This window comes from Salvelinus namaycush, unplaced genomic scaffold (genome assembly GCF_016432855.1).
Source record: "Salvelinus namaycush isolate Seneca unplaced genomic scaffold, SaNama_1.0 Scaffold123, whole genome shotgun sequence".
Taxonomy (NCBI): Eukaryota; Metazoa; Chordata; class Actinopteri; order Salmoniformes; family Salmonidae; genus Salvelinus; species Salvelinus namaycush.
Window position 1 is genome coordinate 180839 of NW_024057931.1, and position 15783 is coordinate 196621.

The following is a 15783-nucleotide window of genomic DNA, read 5'->3' on the forward strand; positions in this document are numbered from 1 at the left end:
GAATTACAACGTTGCTGTGTTAAGAACAGGGTTTTAAGCTGCGGTGATTAGAACAGGGAACCCTCTCCCTGCTCTCTGGTTTAATATGAATAGATGTTGTGTTAAGAACAGGGTTTAAGCTGCGGTGATTAGAACAGGGAACCCTCTCCCTGCTCTCTGGTTTAATATGAATAGATGTTGTGTTTTAACAGCTGTTGAGTCCTCTATGAGTTGAAGTATTGGAGTGCCTGAGTCACTCCCTTTCCTGCACACACCCAGTCGCTAACCCGCCCAGTCGCTAACCCGCCCAGTCGCTAACCCGCCCAGTCGCTAACCCGCCCAGTCGCTAACCCGCCCAGTCGCTAACCCGCCCAGTCGCTAACCCACCCAGTCACTAACCCACCCAGTCACTAACCCACCCTTCCACCACACACTACAGTATGTCCCTCTCTCTCCACACATCAACCTCTGTCAGTTCAGTCTACCAAAACCACCAAACCTTGCCAGTTCAGTTATCCAAAACCTACAAACCTTGCGTGGACATACTAGTGAATTTTTGCTTAGACCATGATTTTCCTCCTTAAAAATAAATCTGGCTCCCAATGGTATTGAAAACATCACCGTGGAGATCACACCACCACCCCGGACAAGCAGTGGATGGTAAATGACTGCTATTTGACAACACCACGAGAGTCATCGCCTTTTACAATGTATGAATAACAAAGTTACAATATAATCCTCCTACTTTGTTAATTGAAAAGTACACGGATGTGTGTTAAATGGAGAAGAAAAAACACGGAACTTGATCATATATGCGAAAACCGTCATTTGTTATGATGCCACTTGCCTAGTCAAGGAAGCATCATGCAACAAATATATTGAGGACACTCCACTTAGACCATGGGTAACAAATTAAACCAATCAGTTGGAAGCAAATTTACCTAATGAACAAATGTGATTGGATGGTGGCTCTAAGTTATCTGATAGGTTGATTTGTTATCGGATATAAATCATCTGCTTAGCTGGCCTTCCTCAGCGTGGTGGCTAATTAGCATCGTGGCTAATTTGGCCAGGTTGGCCTGAGAGAAAAAGCTAGCAGCTATTTTAGACTAATGGTTTAAACCACAAGTATGACCCCTGGCAGTTCAGTTCAGTTCACAAAAACATCGCCAGTTCAGTTCCTTTCTCCCACCAGCAGAGGAAGCGGAGTCAAAGCAGCCTGCATGTTAGCTAGCCTTTATGTAGCCTTTATGTAGCCTCATAGCTCCTAGCAGTGTTGCAGCTCTGCCCTCACAGGGAGGAGAAGAAGAAGATGTACGCTGCGGAGGACTTGACGGTGGAGGTGGAGATTTCGGAGACCTCGTGGTCGTCAAACTTGTACCAGCGCTGTTTCATGGCGTTCTTACAGTAGGCTGTGTAGTGACCCCCGTCCAGACCGCCATAATGGTTCTGTTACAGGAGGGGAGGAGGGTTAACGGCCTGTTCATTTACACACACACACACACACACACACACACACACACACACACACACACACACACACACACACACACACACACACACACACACACACACACACACACACACACACACACACAACCAGTCAAAACGTTTGGACACACCTCCTGAGTTTAGGGTTTTTCTTTATTTGTACTATTTTCTACATTGTAGAATAATAGTGAAGACATCAAAACTATGAAATAACACATATGGAATCATGTAGTAACCAAAAAAAGTGTTAAACAAATCACAATATATTTTCTATTTGATATTCCTCAAAGTAGCCACCATTTGCCTTGATAACAGCTTTGAACACTCTTGGCATTCTCTCAATCAGCTCCATGAGGTAGTCACCTGGAATGCCTTTCAATTAACAGGTGTGTCTTGTTATTAAAAGTTCATTTGTGGAATTTCTTTCCTCCTTAATGCATTTGAGCCAATCAGTTGTGTTGTGACAAGGTAGGGGTGGTATACAGAAGGTAGCTCTAATTGGTAAAAGACCAAGTCCATATTATGACAAGAACAGCTCAAATAAGCAAAGAGAAACGACAGTCCATCATTACTTTAAGACATGAAGGTCAGTCAATTCGGCAAATTTGAAGAACTTTGACAGTTTCTTCAAGTGCAGCGCTATGATGAAACTGGCTCTCATGAAGACCGCCACAGGAAAGGAAGACCCAGAGTTCATTAGAGTTACCAGCCTCAGATTGCAGCCCAAATTAATGCTTCACAGAGTTCAAGTAACAGACATCTCAGCATCAACTGTTCAAAGGAGACTGCATGAATCAAGCCTTCATAGCTTTGCCGCAAAGAAACCACTACTAAAGGACACCTATAAGAAGAAGAGACTTGCTTGGGCCAAGAAACACGAGCAATGGACATTAGACCCGTGGATATCTGTCCTTTGGTCTGATGGGTAGAAATGTGAGATTTTTGGTTCCACCCGCCTAGTCTTTGTGAGACGCAGAATAGGTGAACGGATGATCTCCACATGTGTGGTTCCCACCGTGAAGCATGGAGGAGATGGTGTGATGGTGCTTTGCTGGTGACAGTGATTTATTTAGAATTCAAGGCACACTTAACCAGCATGTCAACCACAGCATTCTGCAGCGATATTCCATCCCATCTGGGTTGCGCTTAGTGGGACTATCAATTGATGTTCAACAGGACAATGACCCAACACACCTCCAGACTGTGTAAGGGCTATTTGATCAAGGAGAGTGATGAGGTGCTGCATCAGATAACCTGGCCTCCACAATCACCTGACCTCAACCCAATTGAGATGGTTTGGGATGAGTCGACCCGCAGAGTGAAGGAAAAGCAGCCAACAACTGGTCAGCATATGTGGGAACTCCTTCAAGACTGTTGGAAAATCATTCCTCATGAAGCTGGTTGAGAGAATGCAAAGAGTGTGCAAAGCTGTCATCAAGGCAAAGGGTGGCTACTTTGAAGAATCTCAAATATATTTTGATTTGTTTAACACTTTTTTGGTTACTACATGATTCCATATGTGTTATTTCATCGTTTTGATGTCTTCACTATTATTCTACAATGTAGAAAATAGTAAAAATAAAGAAAAACCCTTGAATGAGTAGGTGTGTCCAAACGTTTGACTGGTACTGTATATACACACATACATACACACATACATACATACAAAACAGATATCACACAACATTGAGATAATAAATCTGATAACTCCTTCAGACCTGGTGAAGTACATGTCCAATCCTTTCAAAGCTTGGAGTTTGGGGACTTTTTTCTCCATTGGATCCATTGTAATAAGTCAAGCACTGATTAATTATGTGTCATTAATATACACTACATGACCAAAAGTATGCGGACACCTGCTCATCAAACATCTCATTCCAAAATCCTGGGCATTAATACGGAGTTGGTCCTCACCCTTTGCTGCTATAACAGCCTCCACTCTTCTGGGAAGGCTTTCTAATAGATGTTGGAACATTGCTGTTCTAACAGCCTCCACTCTTCTGGGAATGCTTTCTAATAGATGTTGGAACATTCCTGCGGGGACCTGCTTCCATTCAACCTCAATAGCATTAGTGAGGTCGGGCCCTGATGTTGGGCGATTAGGTCTGGCTCGCAGTCGACATTCCAATTCACCCCAAAGGTGTTCGATGAGGTTGAGGTCAGGGCTCTGTGCAGGCCAGTCAAGTACTTCCACACAGATCTTGACAAACCATTTCTGTATCCTCGCTTTGTGCAAGGGGGCATTGTCATGCTGAAACATGAAAGGGCCTTCCCCAAACTGTTGCCACAAAGTTGGAAGCACAGAATCATCTAGAATGTCATTGTATGCTGTAACGTTAAGATTTCTCTTCACTGGAATTGAGGGGCCGAACCATGAAAAACAGCACCAGAACATTATTTCTCCTACACCAAACTTTACAGTTGGCACTGTGCATTCGGGCAGGTAGTGTTCTCCTGGCATCCGCCAAACCCAGATTCGTTCGCCGGACTGCCAGATGGTGAAGCGTGATTCATTACTCCAGAGAACGAGTTTCGGCCATGGAAACCCTTTTCATGAATCTCCCGACTAACAGTTATTGTGCTGACGTTGCTTCCAGAGGCAGTTTGGAACTTGGTAGTGAGTGTTGCAACCGAGGACAGACGATTTTTACGTTCTACGTGCTTCAGCACTCACCGGTCCCGTTCTGTGAGCTTGTGGCCTCCCACTTCGTGGCTGAGCCGTTGTTGCTCCTAGACGTTTCCACTTCACAATAACAGCACTTACAGTTGACCGGGAAAGCTCTTGTTGGAAAGGTGGCATCCTATGACGGTGCCACGTTGAAAGTCACTGACCTCTTCAGTAAGGCCATTCTACTGCCAATGTTTGTCTATGGAGCTTGCGTGGCTGTGTACTCGATTTTATACACCTGTCAGCAACGGGTGTGGCTGAAATAGCAGAATCCACCAATTTGAAGGGGTGTCCACATACTTTAGTATATATAGTGCATGTAATTTACCAAAGGCTTTTATCCAAAGCGACAGTAGTTGTTGAGGGCATACATTTTGGTATGAGTGGCCGCTGGGGGAATGGAACCCACGACCCTGTCGTTACCAGACCCATGGTCTACCAACGGAGCCACACAGGACCAGAAGACACACAACAAAGTATTTGACTGCAGTGTTTCCAGGCAGATGCTAATAGTACTTACAGACACTCCAAACAGGTTGTATCTCTTGAGGCTGGCTCTGGGTCCGATGACATACTGACTGAGGTCTAGATTCTCCAGAGGGAAGTCTACTGCCGTCTGCAGCTTCTGCTTCCAACGGCCCTCGTACGAGAACCTACAAGAGACGGTAGTACTGGGGTTAATACACATTGTTATCGGTGTGTGTGTGTGTGTGTCTTGGTCATCACGTGTCATTTGAAATGCACACGGTGTTGTAAATAGGTACCGTTTAAGGTGGACCAGTATGATGGGCGGGACCTTCCAGATCTCCAGCTTCTTGATGGAGTCTCTGAGAGCTTTACAGTGTCGACAGAACACCTTGTTCTGGTCGGTCAGCTTCTCCTCCTTAGAAAACAGCTTCAGACAGTCCTGGAACACAGTAAGACATGGTTAGATTAGACAGCTTCAGACAGTCCTGGAACACAGTAAGACATGGTTAGATTAGACAGCTTCAGACAGTCCTGGAACACAGTAAAACATGGTTAGATTAGACAGCTTCAGACAGTCCTGGAACACAGTAAGACATGGTTAGATTAGACAGTTTCCTTCCCACTGAAAACCAGGTGTGGGGACTCTGGGGTTTCCCCTGAAAACCAGGTGTGGGGACTCTGGGGCTCCCTTCCCCCGGAAAACCAGGTGTGGGGACTCTGGGGCTCCCTTCCCCCTGAAAACCAGGTGTGGGGACTCTGGGGCTCCCTTCCCCCTGAAAACCAGGTGTGGGGACTCTGGGGCTCCCTTCCCCCTGAAAACCAGGTGTGGGGACTCTGGGGCTCCCTTCCCCCTGAAAACCAGGTGTGGGGACTCTGGGGCTCCCTTCCCCCTGAAAACCAGGTGTGGGGACTCTGGGGCTCCCTTCCCCCTGAAAACCAGGTGTGGGGACTCTGGGGCTCCCTTCCCCCTGAAAACCAGGTGTGGGGACTATGGGGCTCCCTTCCCCCTGAAAACCAGGTGTGGGGACTCTGGGGTTTCCGCCTGCTACATTAGGTTACAACTAAAAAATAACAGGGTTGACCATTTCATCCTAAAATCAGACAGAAATCTTAAAATGAGGGACAGACATTTCACGGTATTAGATGAATCACATTAAATGAATACTGATGTTCAGAAATGACTGTCAAAGCAACAGAATAACCAGGGCTTTACAATGATGGTGAAATGAACTGGGTTTAAAATCAGTCAGAGGATGCTCAGAGGGACATGTCACAACGCTGAATTGTGGCACTTTAGCTAGTCATATAAAAAATACATATTATATATTTATAGAATTTTCCATATGGGCACTTAATTTAATATAACAGGCTTTTAAAATGCTATATTTCCGACCAATTTCTACTTAAAATATCAAAAAGGGACAGAAAAAAGGTATTGATTTGGAAGAAGGAGCCGTGTGTGTACACACGCGTGTCGTCTTACCTGCAGGGAACACTTGTTGGTGGAGGCCAGCGGCAGGGACAGGTACATAAAGGTCTCGAAGGTGCGTGACTTCCTGTGGCAGGTGAGACACTGAACTGTGCTCTTAAACTGTCCCTGGAACAGCGCTACGATGACAGACTCGTTGAGCAGCTTGTGTTTGCTCCAGGCCTGGTCAGCAGCCCGCTGGTCGTCCAGATCGTCATTCTCCTCCTCCGTGTAACGCTTACGGTTAGCAACCTTCAGACAGAGGACAGGGCAATACAACATGGACAGGGCAATACAACATGGACAGAGAGAGAGAGGACAGGGCAATACAACATGGACAGAGAGAGAGAGGACAGGGCAATACAACATGGACAGGGAGAGAGAGGACAGGGCAATACAACATGGACAGGGAGAGAGAGGACAGGGCAATACAACATGGACAGAGAGAGAGAGGACAGGACAATACAACATGGACAGAGAGAGAGAGGACAGGGCAATACAACATGGACAGAGAGAGAGAGGACAGGGCAATACAACATGGACAGGGAGAGAGGACAGGGCAATACAACATGGACAGAGAGAGAGAGGACAGGGCAATACAACATGGACAGGGAGAGAGAGGACAGGGCAATACAACATGGACAGAGAGAGAGAGGACAGGGCAATACAACATGGACAGAGAGAGAGAGGACAGGGCAATACAACATGGACAGAGAGAGAGAGGACAGGGCAATACAACATGGACAGAGAGAGAGAGGACAGGGCAATACAACATGGACAGAGAGAGAGAGAACAGGGCAATACAACATGGACAGGGAGAGTGGACAGGGCAATACAACATGGACAGAGAGAGAGGACAGGGCAATACAACATGGACAGAGAGAGAGAGGACAGGGCAATACAACATGGACAGGGCAATACAACATGGACAGAGAGAGAGGACAGGGCAATACAACATGGACAGAGACAGACAGAGGACAGGTCAATACGACAGAGACAGAGAGAAGACAGGTCAATACAACATGCACAGAGACAGACGGAGACAGAGACAGAGAGACAGAGAGAGAGACAGAAAGAGAGAGAGAGACAGAAAGAGAGAGAGAGACAGAAAGAGAGAGAGAGACAGAAAGAGAGAGACAGAAAGAGAGAGAGAGATAGAGACGGTTAGTTTCAAATTATATCATATTCCCTATATAGTGCCCTACTTTTGACCAGAGCCCTATGGGCCGTAGTGCACTAGTTAGTGAACAGGGTTCCATGTGTTGACCAGGGGAAAGCTATACAGACTAAAGGTTTCCTCCACCATATTATTTCCACCTGTCAAGACTTTCCTGATCAGCACAGATGAAGAGGAGGAGCGGCCCTTTGTTAAAGCGGTCGAGGAAGAACCATTAGGTTGCAGCTGTTGCCTCAACTCAGTCCCTCTTTTGGGAGTTTCAACCACACCAGACACAGTCTAAACTATCAGCTTCCCTCCCATGCAGTTTGTCTAGAACGCTGTCCAGTACGGTACGGTGGGGGGAGAGGTTCAACAGGCACCAGACACAGTCTAAACTATCAGCTTCCCTCCCATGCAGTTTGTCTAGAACGCTGTCCAGTACGGTACGGTGGGGGGAGAGGTTCAACAGGCACCAGACACAGTCTAAACTATCAGCTTCCCTCCCATGCAGTTTGTCTAGAACGCTGTCCAGTACGGTACGGTGGGGGGAGAGGTTCAACAGGCACCAGACACAGTCTAAACTATCAGCTTCCCTCCCATGCAGTTTGTCTAGAACGCTGTCCAGTACGGTACGGTGGGGGGAGAGGTTCAACAGACACCAGACACAGTCTAAACTATCAGCTTCCCTCCCATGCAGTTTGTCTAGAACGCTGTCCAGTACGGTACGGTGGGGGGAGAGGTTCAACAGACACCAGACACAGTCTAAACTATCAGCTTCCCTCCCATGCAGTTTGTCTAGAACGCTGTCCAGTACGGTACGGTGGGGGGAGAGGTTCAACAGGCACCAGAGTTAATTAACTCATTCATATGACATTAATTAGTGTTGATGTAGAGACGGAGTCCGCGTCCTAAATAGCACCCTATTCCTGCTATAGTGCACTACTTTTCAGACGCCGACATAGGGTGCCATCTGAAATGCAGACGGGGTGGTCTGGGGCTGGACAAGGACGATGATGTCACAGACACATCCACAGGTCACACGGCAGGATATGATGTCATGAGATGAGCACACTACAAAGGGCCCTGTTCCAATTCAGGCCCTAAACCCTTCCCCATCTGGAGTATGAAAACGGGGGGTAGGTACTAGGGGTCAAATGGGACTGGGCCACAGTCTTCCATTTCCTCTCCTCTCTCCTTCTCTCTCCCCACACCATCTCCTCTTCTCTCTCCTTCTCTCTCCCCACACCATCTCCTCTTCTCTCTCCTTCTCTCTCCCCACACCATCTCCTCTCCTCTCTCCCCACACCATCTCCTCTCCTCTCTCCTCTCTCCCCACACCATCTCCTCTTCTCTCTCCTCTCTCCTCCATCTCTCTCCTCTCTCCCCACACCATCTCCTCTCCTTCTCTCCCCACACCATCTCCTCTCCTCTCTCCCCACACCATCTCCTCTCTCCCCACACCATCTCCTCTCTCCCCACACCATCTCCTCTCTCCCCACACCATCTCCTCTCCTCTCTCCCCACACCATCTCCTCTCCTCTCTCCCCACACCATCTCCTCTCCTCTCTCTCCCCACACCATCTCCTCTCCTCTCTCTCCCCACACCATCTCCTCTCCTCTCTCTCCCCACACCATCTCCTCTCCTCTCTCCCCCCACACCATCTCCTCTCCTCTCTCCCCCCACACCATCTCCTCTCTCCCCACACACCATCTCCTCTCTCCCCACACCATCTCCTCTCCTCTCTCCCCACACCATCTCCTCTCCTCTCTCTCCCCACACCATCTCCTCTCCTCTCTCTCCCCACACCATCTCCTCTCCTCTCTCTCCCCACACCATCTCCTCTCCTCTCTCTCCCCACACCATCTCCTCTCCTCTCTCCCCCCACACCATCTCCTCTCCTCTCTCCCCCCACACCATCTCCTCTCTCCCCACACCATCTCCTCTCCTCTCTCCCCACACCATCTCCTCTCCTCTCTCCCCACACCATCTCCTCTCCTCTCTCTCCCCACACCATCTCCTCTCCTCTCTCTCCCCACACCATCTCCTCTCCTCTCTCTCCCCACACCATCTCCTCTCCTCTCTCTCCCCACACCATCTCCTCTCCTCTCTCTCCCCACACCATCTCCTCTCCTCTCTCTCCCCACACCATCTCCTCTCCTCTCTCTCCCCACACCATCTCCTCTCCTCTCTCTCCCCACACCATCTCCTCTCCTCTCTCTCCCCACACCATCTCCTCTCCTCTCTCCCCCCACACCATCTCCTCTCCTCTCTCCCCCCACACCATCTCCTCTCCTCTCTCCCCCACACCATCTCCTCTCCTCTCTCCCCACACCATCTCCTCTCCTCTCTCCCCACACCATCTCCTCTCCTCTCTCCCCACACCATCTCCTCTCCTCTCTCCCCACACCATCTCCTCTCCTCTCTCCCCACACCATCTCCTCTCCTCTCTCCCCACACCATCTCCTCTCCTCTCTCCCCACACCATCTCCTCTCCTCTCTCCCCACACCATCTCCTCTCCTCTCTCCCCACACCATCTCCTCTCCTCTCTCCCCACACCATCTCCTCTCCTCTCTCCCCACACCATCTCCTCTCCTCTCTCCCCACACCATCTCCTCTCCTCTCTCCCCACACCATCTCCTCTCCTCTCTCCCCACACCATCTCCTCTCCTCTCTCCCCACACCATCTCCTCTCCTCTCTCCCCACACCATCTCCTCTCCTCTCTCCCCACACCATCTCCTCTTCTTTTCTCTCTCTACCCACACTTATCCCTCCTCCATCTCTAGAACATTTACTCCTGTAGACCACGAAGACAGGACAGGTCTTTGTCTCTAGGACATGAAGATGGGACAGGACAGGTCTCTAGGACATTAACTCCTGTAGACCACAAAGACAGGACAGGTCTTTGTCTCTAGGACATGAAGATGGGACAGGACAAGTCTGTCTCTAGGACATGAAGATGGGACAGGACAGGTCTCTAGGACATTTACTCCTGTAGACCATGAAGACAGGACAGGTCTTTGTCTCTAGGACATGAAGATGGGACAGGACAGGTCTTTGTCTCTAGGACATGAAGACAGGACAGGTCTTTGTCTCTAGGACATGAAGATGGGACAGGACAAGTCTGTCTCTAGGACATGAAGATGGGACAGGACAGGTCTCTAGGACATTTACTCCTGTAGACCATGAAGACAGGACAGGTCTTTGTCTCTAGGACATGAAGATGGGACAGGACAGGTCTGTCTCTAGGACATGAAGATGGGACAGGACAGGTCTCTAGGACATTTACTCCTGTAGACCATGAAGACAGGACAGGTCTTTGTCTCTAGGACATGAAGATGGGACAGGACAGGTCTGTCTCTAGGACATGAAGATGGGACAGGACAGGTCTCTAGGACATTTACTCCTGTAGACCATGAAGACAGGACAGGTCTTTGTCTCTAGGACATGAAGATGGGACAGGACAGGTCTTTGTCTCTAGGACATGAAGACAGGACAGGTCTTTGTCTCTAGGACATGAAGATGGGACAGGACAAGTCTGTCTCTAGGACATGAAGATGGGACAGGACAGGTCTCTAGGACATTTACTCCTGTAGACCATGAAGACAGGACAGGTCTTTGTCTCTAGGACATGAAGATGGGACAGGACAGGTCTGTCTCTAGGACATGAAGATGGGACAGGACAGGTCTCTAGGACATTTACTCCTGTAGACCATGAAGACAGGACAGGTCTTTGTCTCTAGGACATGAAGATGGGACAGGACAGGTCTGTCTCTAGGACATGAAGATGGGACAGGACAGGTCTCTAGGACATTTACTCCTGTAGACCATGAAGACAGGACAGGTCTTTGTCTCTAGGACATGAAGATGGGACAGGACAGGTCTGTCTCTAGGACATGAAGATGGGACAGAACAGGTCTCTAGGACATTTACTCCTGTAGACCATGAAGACAGGACAGGTCTTTGTCTCTAGGACATGAAGATGGGACAGGACAGGTCTGTCTCTAGGACATGAAGATGGGACAGGACAGGTCTCTAGGACATTTACTCCTGTAGACCATGAAGACAGGACAGGTCTTTGTCTCTAGGACATGAAGATGGGACAGGACAGGTCTGTCTCTAGGACATGAAGATGGGACAGGACAGGTCTCTAGGACATTTACTCCTGTAGACCATGAAGACAGGACAGGTCTTTGTCTCTAGGACATGAAGATGGGACAGGACAGGTCTGTCTCTAGGACATGAAGATGGGACAGGGCAGGTCTCTAGGACATTTACTCCTGTAGACCATGAAGACAGGACAGGTCTTTGTCTCTAGGACATGAAGATGGGACAGGACAGGTCTGTCTCTAGGACATGAAGATGGGACAGGACAGGTCTCTAGGACATTTACTCCTGTAGACCATGAAGACAGGTGATGAAGCATGTTCTGGTTCACATGCAAAAGGTTCTAACTGACAGCATCAAACTGGACAGATAAAAACACACACAACCGACCCCCCAACACACAGCTTTAGGACAGAAGCTCATTCAACACACACAACCGACCCCCCAACACACAGCTTTAGGACAGAAGCTCATACAACACACACAACCGACCCCCCAACACACAGCTTTAGGACAGAAGCTCATTCAACACACACAACCGACCCCCCAACACACAGCTTTAGGACAGAAGCTCATACAACACACACAACCGACCCCCCAACACACAGCTTTAGGACAGAAGCTCATTCAACACACACAACCGACCCCCCAACACACAGCTTTAGGACAGAAGCTCATACAACACACACAACCGACCCCCCAACATACAGCTTTAGGACAGAAGCTCATTCAACACACACAACCGACCCCCCAACACACAGCTTTAGGACAGAAGCTCATACAACACACACAACCGACCCCCCAACACACAGCTTTAGGACAGAAGCTCATTCAACACACACAACCGACCCCCCAACACACAGCTTTAGGACAGAAGCTCATACAACACACACAACCGACCCCCCAACACACAGCTTTAGGACAGAAGCTCATACAACACACACAACCGACCCCCCAACACACAGCTTTAGGACAGAAGCTCATACAACACACACAACCGACCCCCCAACACACAGCTTTAGGACAGAAGCTCATTCAACACACACAACCGAACCCCCAACACACAGCTTTAGGACAGAAGCTCATACAACACACACAACCGACCCCCCAACACACAGCTTTAGGACAGAAGCTCATTCAACACACACAACCGACCCCCCAACACACAGCTTTAGGACAGAAGCTCATTCAACACACACAACCGACCCCCCAACACACAGCTTTAGGACAGAAGCTCATTCAACACACACAACCGACCCCCCAACACACAGCTTTAGGACAGAAGCTCATTCAACACACACAACCGACCCCCCAACACACAGCTTTAGGACAGAAGCTCATTCAACACACACAACCGACCCCCCAACACACAGCTTTAGGACAGAAGCTCATTCAACACACACAACCGCCCCCCCCCAACACACAGCTTTAGGACAGAAGCTCATTCAACACACACAACCGACCCCCCAACACACAGCTTTAGGACAGAAGCTCATACAACAAATGTTCTTACTCTCTATTTTGCCATCAAAATGAAACCCAACAAAAACAGAGAGAAGAAACTGATCATCCATGTAGTCCAACGAATGATGCACATCAACACGACCAGCCTCGAGACAACCAGCTTTAACACAATTCACATTAATGCAACTAGCCTCAATACAAATCCCATCAATACAACTAGCCTCAATACAAATCCCATCAATACAACTAGCCTCAATACAACTAGCCTCAATACAATTCGCCTCAACGCAACTAGCCTCAATACAATTCGCCTCAACGCAACTAGCCTCAATACAACTCACATCAACGCAACTCGCCTCAATACAACTCACATCAACGCAACTCGCCTCAATACAACTCACATCAACGCAACTCGCCTCAATACAACTCACATCAACGCAACTCGCCTCAATACAACTCACATCAACGCAACTCGCCTCAATACAACTCACATCAACGCAACTCGCCTCAATACAACTCACATCAACGCAACTCGCCTCAATACAACTCACATCAACGCAACTCGCCTCAATACAACTCACATCAACGCAACTCGCCTCAATACAACTCACATCAACGCAACTAGCCTCAATACAACTCACATCAACGCAACTAGCCTCAATACAACTCACATCAACGCAACTCACCTCAATACAACTCACATCAACGCAACTCGCCTCAATACAACTCACATCAACGCAACTAGCCTCAATGCAACTAGACTCAACGCAACTCACATCAACGCAACTAGCCTCAATACAACTCACATCAACGCAATTCGCCTCAACGCAACTAGCCTCAATACAACTCACATCAACGCAACTAGCCTCAATACAACTCACATCAACGCAACTCGCCTCAATGCAACTCACATCAACGCAACTCACATCAACGCAACTAGCCTCAATACAACTCACATCAACGCAACTAGCCTCAATACAACTCACATCAACGCAACTAGCCTCAATGCAACTAGCCTCAATACAACTCACATCAACGCAACTCGCCTCAATACAACTCACATCAACGCAACTCGCCTCAATACAACTCACATCAACGCAACTAGCCTCAATGCAACTCACATCAACGCAACTCACATCAACGCAACTAGCCTCAATACAACTCACATCAACGCAATTCGCCTCAACGCAACTAGCCTCAATACAACTCACATCAACGCAACTAGCCTCAATACAACTCACATCAACGCAACTCGCCTCAATGCAACTCACATCAACGCAACTAGCCTCAATACAACTCACATCAACGCAACTCGCCTCAATGCAACTCACATCAACGCAATTCGCCTCAACGCAACTCGCCTCAATACAACTCACATCAACGCAACTAGCCTCAATGCAACTCACATCAACGCAACTCACATCAACGCAACTAGCCTCAATACAACTCACATCAACGCAATTCGCCTCAACGCAACTAGCCTCAATACAACTCACATCAACGCAACTAGCCTCAATACAACTCACATCAACGCAACTCGCCTCAATGCAACTCACATCAACGCAACTCACATCAACGCAACTAGCCTCAATACAACTCACATCAACGCAACTAGCCTCAATACAACTCACATCAACGCAACTCGCCTCAATACAACTCACATCAACGCAACTCGCCTCAATACAACTCACATCAACGCAACTCGCCTCAATACAACTCACATCAACGCAACTAGCCTCAATGCAACTCACATCAACGCAACTCACATCAACGCAACTAGCCTCAATACAACTCACATCAACGCAACTAGCCTCAATACAACTCACATCAACGCAACTAGCCTCAATACAACTCACATCAACGCAACTCGCCTCAATGCAACTCACATCAACGCAACTCACATCAACGCAACTAGCCTCAATACAACTCACATCAACGCAACTCGCCTCAATGCAACTCACATCAACGCAATTCGCCTCAACGCAACTAGCCTCAATACAACTCACATCAACGCAACTAGCCTCAATACAACTCACATCAACGCAACTAGCCTCAATACAACTCACATCAACGCAACTAGCCTCAATACAACTCACATCAACGCAACTCGCCTCAATACAACTCACATCAACGCAACTAGCCTCAATACAACTCACATCAACGCAACTCGCCTCAATACAACTCACATCAACGCAACTCGCCTCAATACAACTCACATCAACGCAACTAGCCTCAATGCAACTCACATCAACGCAATTCGCCTCAACGCAACTAGCCTCAATACAACTCACATCAACGCAACTAGCCTCAATACAACTCACATCAACGCAACTCGCCTCAATACAACTCACATCAACGCAACTCGCCTCAATACAACTCACATCAACGCAACTCGCCTCAATACAACTCACATCAACGCAACTCGCCTCAATACAACTCACATCAACGCAACTAGCCTCAATACAACTCACATCAACGCAACTAGCCTCAATACAACTCACATCAACGCAACTCGCCTCAATACAACTCACATCAACGCAACTCGCCTCAATACAACTCACATCAACGCAACTCGCCTCAATGCAACTAGCCTCAATACAACTCACATCAACGCAACTAGCCTCAATACAACTCACATCAACGCAACTCGCCTCAATACAACTCACATCAACGCAACTCGCCTCAATACAACTCACATCAACGCAACTAGCCTCAATGCAACTCACATCAACGCAATTCGCCTCAACGCAACTAGCCTCAATACAACTCACATCAACGCAACTAGCCTCAATACAACTCACATCAACGCAACTAGCCTCAATACAACTCACATCAACGCAACTAGCCTCAATGCAACTCACATCAACGCAACTAGCCTCAATGCAACTCACATCAACGCAATTCGCCTCAACGCAACTAGCCTCAACGCAACTCGCCTCAATACAACTCACATCAACGCAACTCGCCTCAATACAACTC

General features: G+C 48.2%; 1 protein-coding gene across 1 annotated transcript in view; it reads right to left on the reverse strand.

The window, feature by feature from the left end:
- Window positions 1–383: 383 nt before the first annotated feature.
- usp8 (ubiquitin specific peptidase 8) overlaps window positions 384–15783 on the reverse strand; it is a 54431-nt gene continuing 39031 nt past the window's right edge. The window contains exons 16-19 of the mRNA XM_038982644.1: window positions 6090–6326; window positions 4903–5045; window positions 4659–4791; window positions 384–1428 (exon numbers count right to left, since the gene is read on the reverse strand). Coding sequence (XP_038838572.1) covers window positions 1270–1428; window positions 4659–4791; window positions 4903–5045; window positions 6090–6326 — 672 coding nt within the window. The 3' untranslated portion in view covers window positions 384–1269. The remainder of the gene's footprint in view (window positions 1429–4658; window positions 4792–4902; window positions 5046–6089; window positions 6327–15783) is intronic.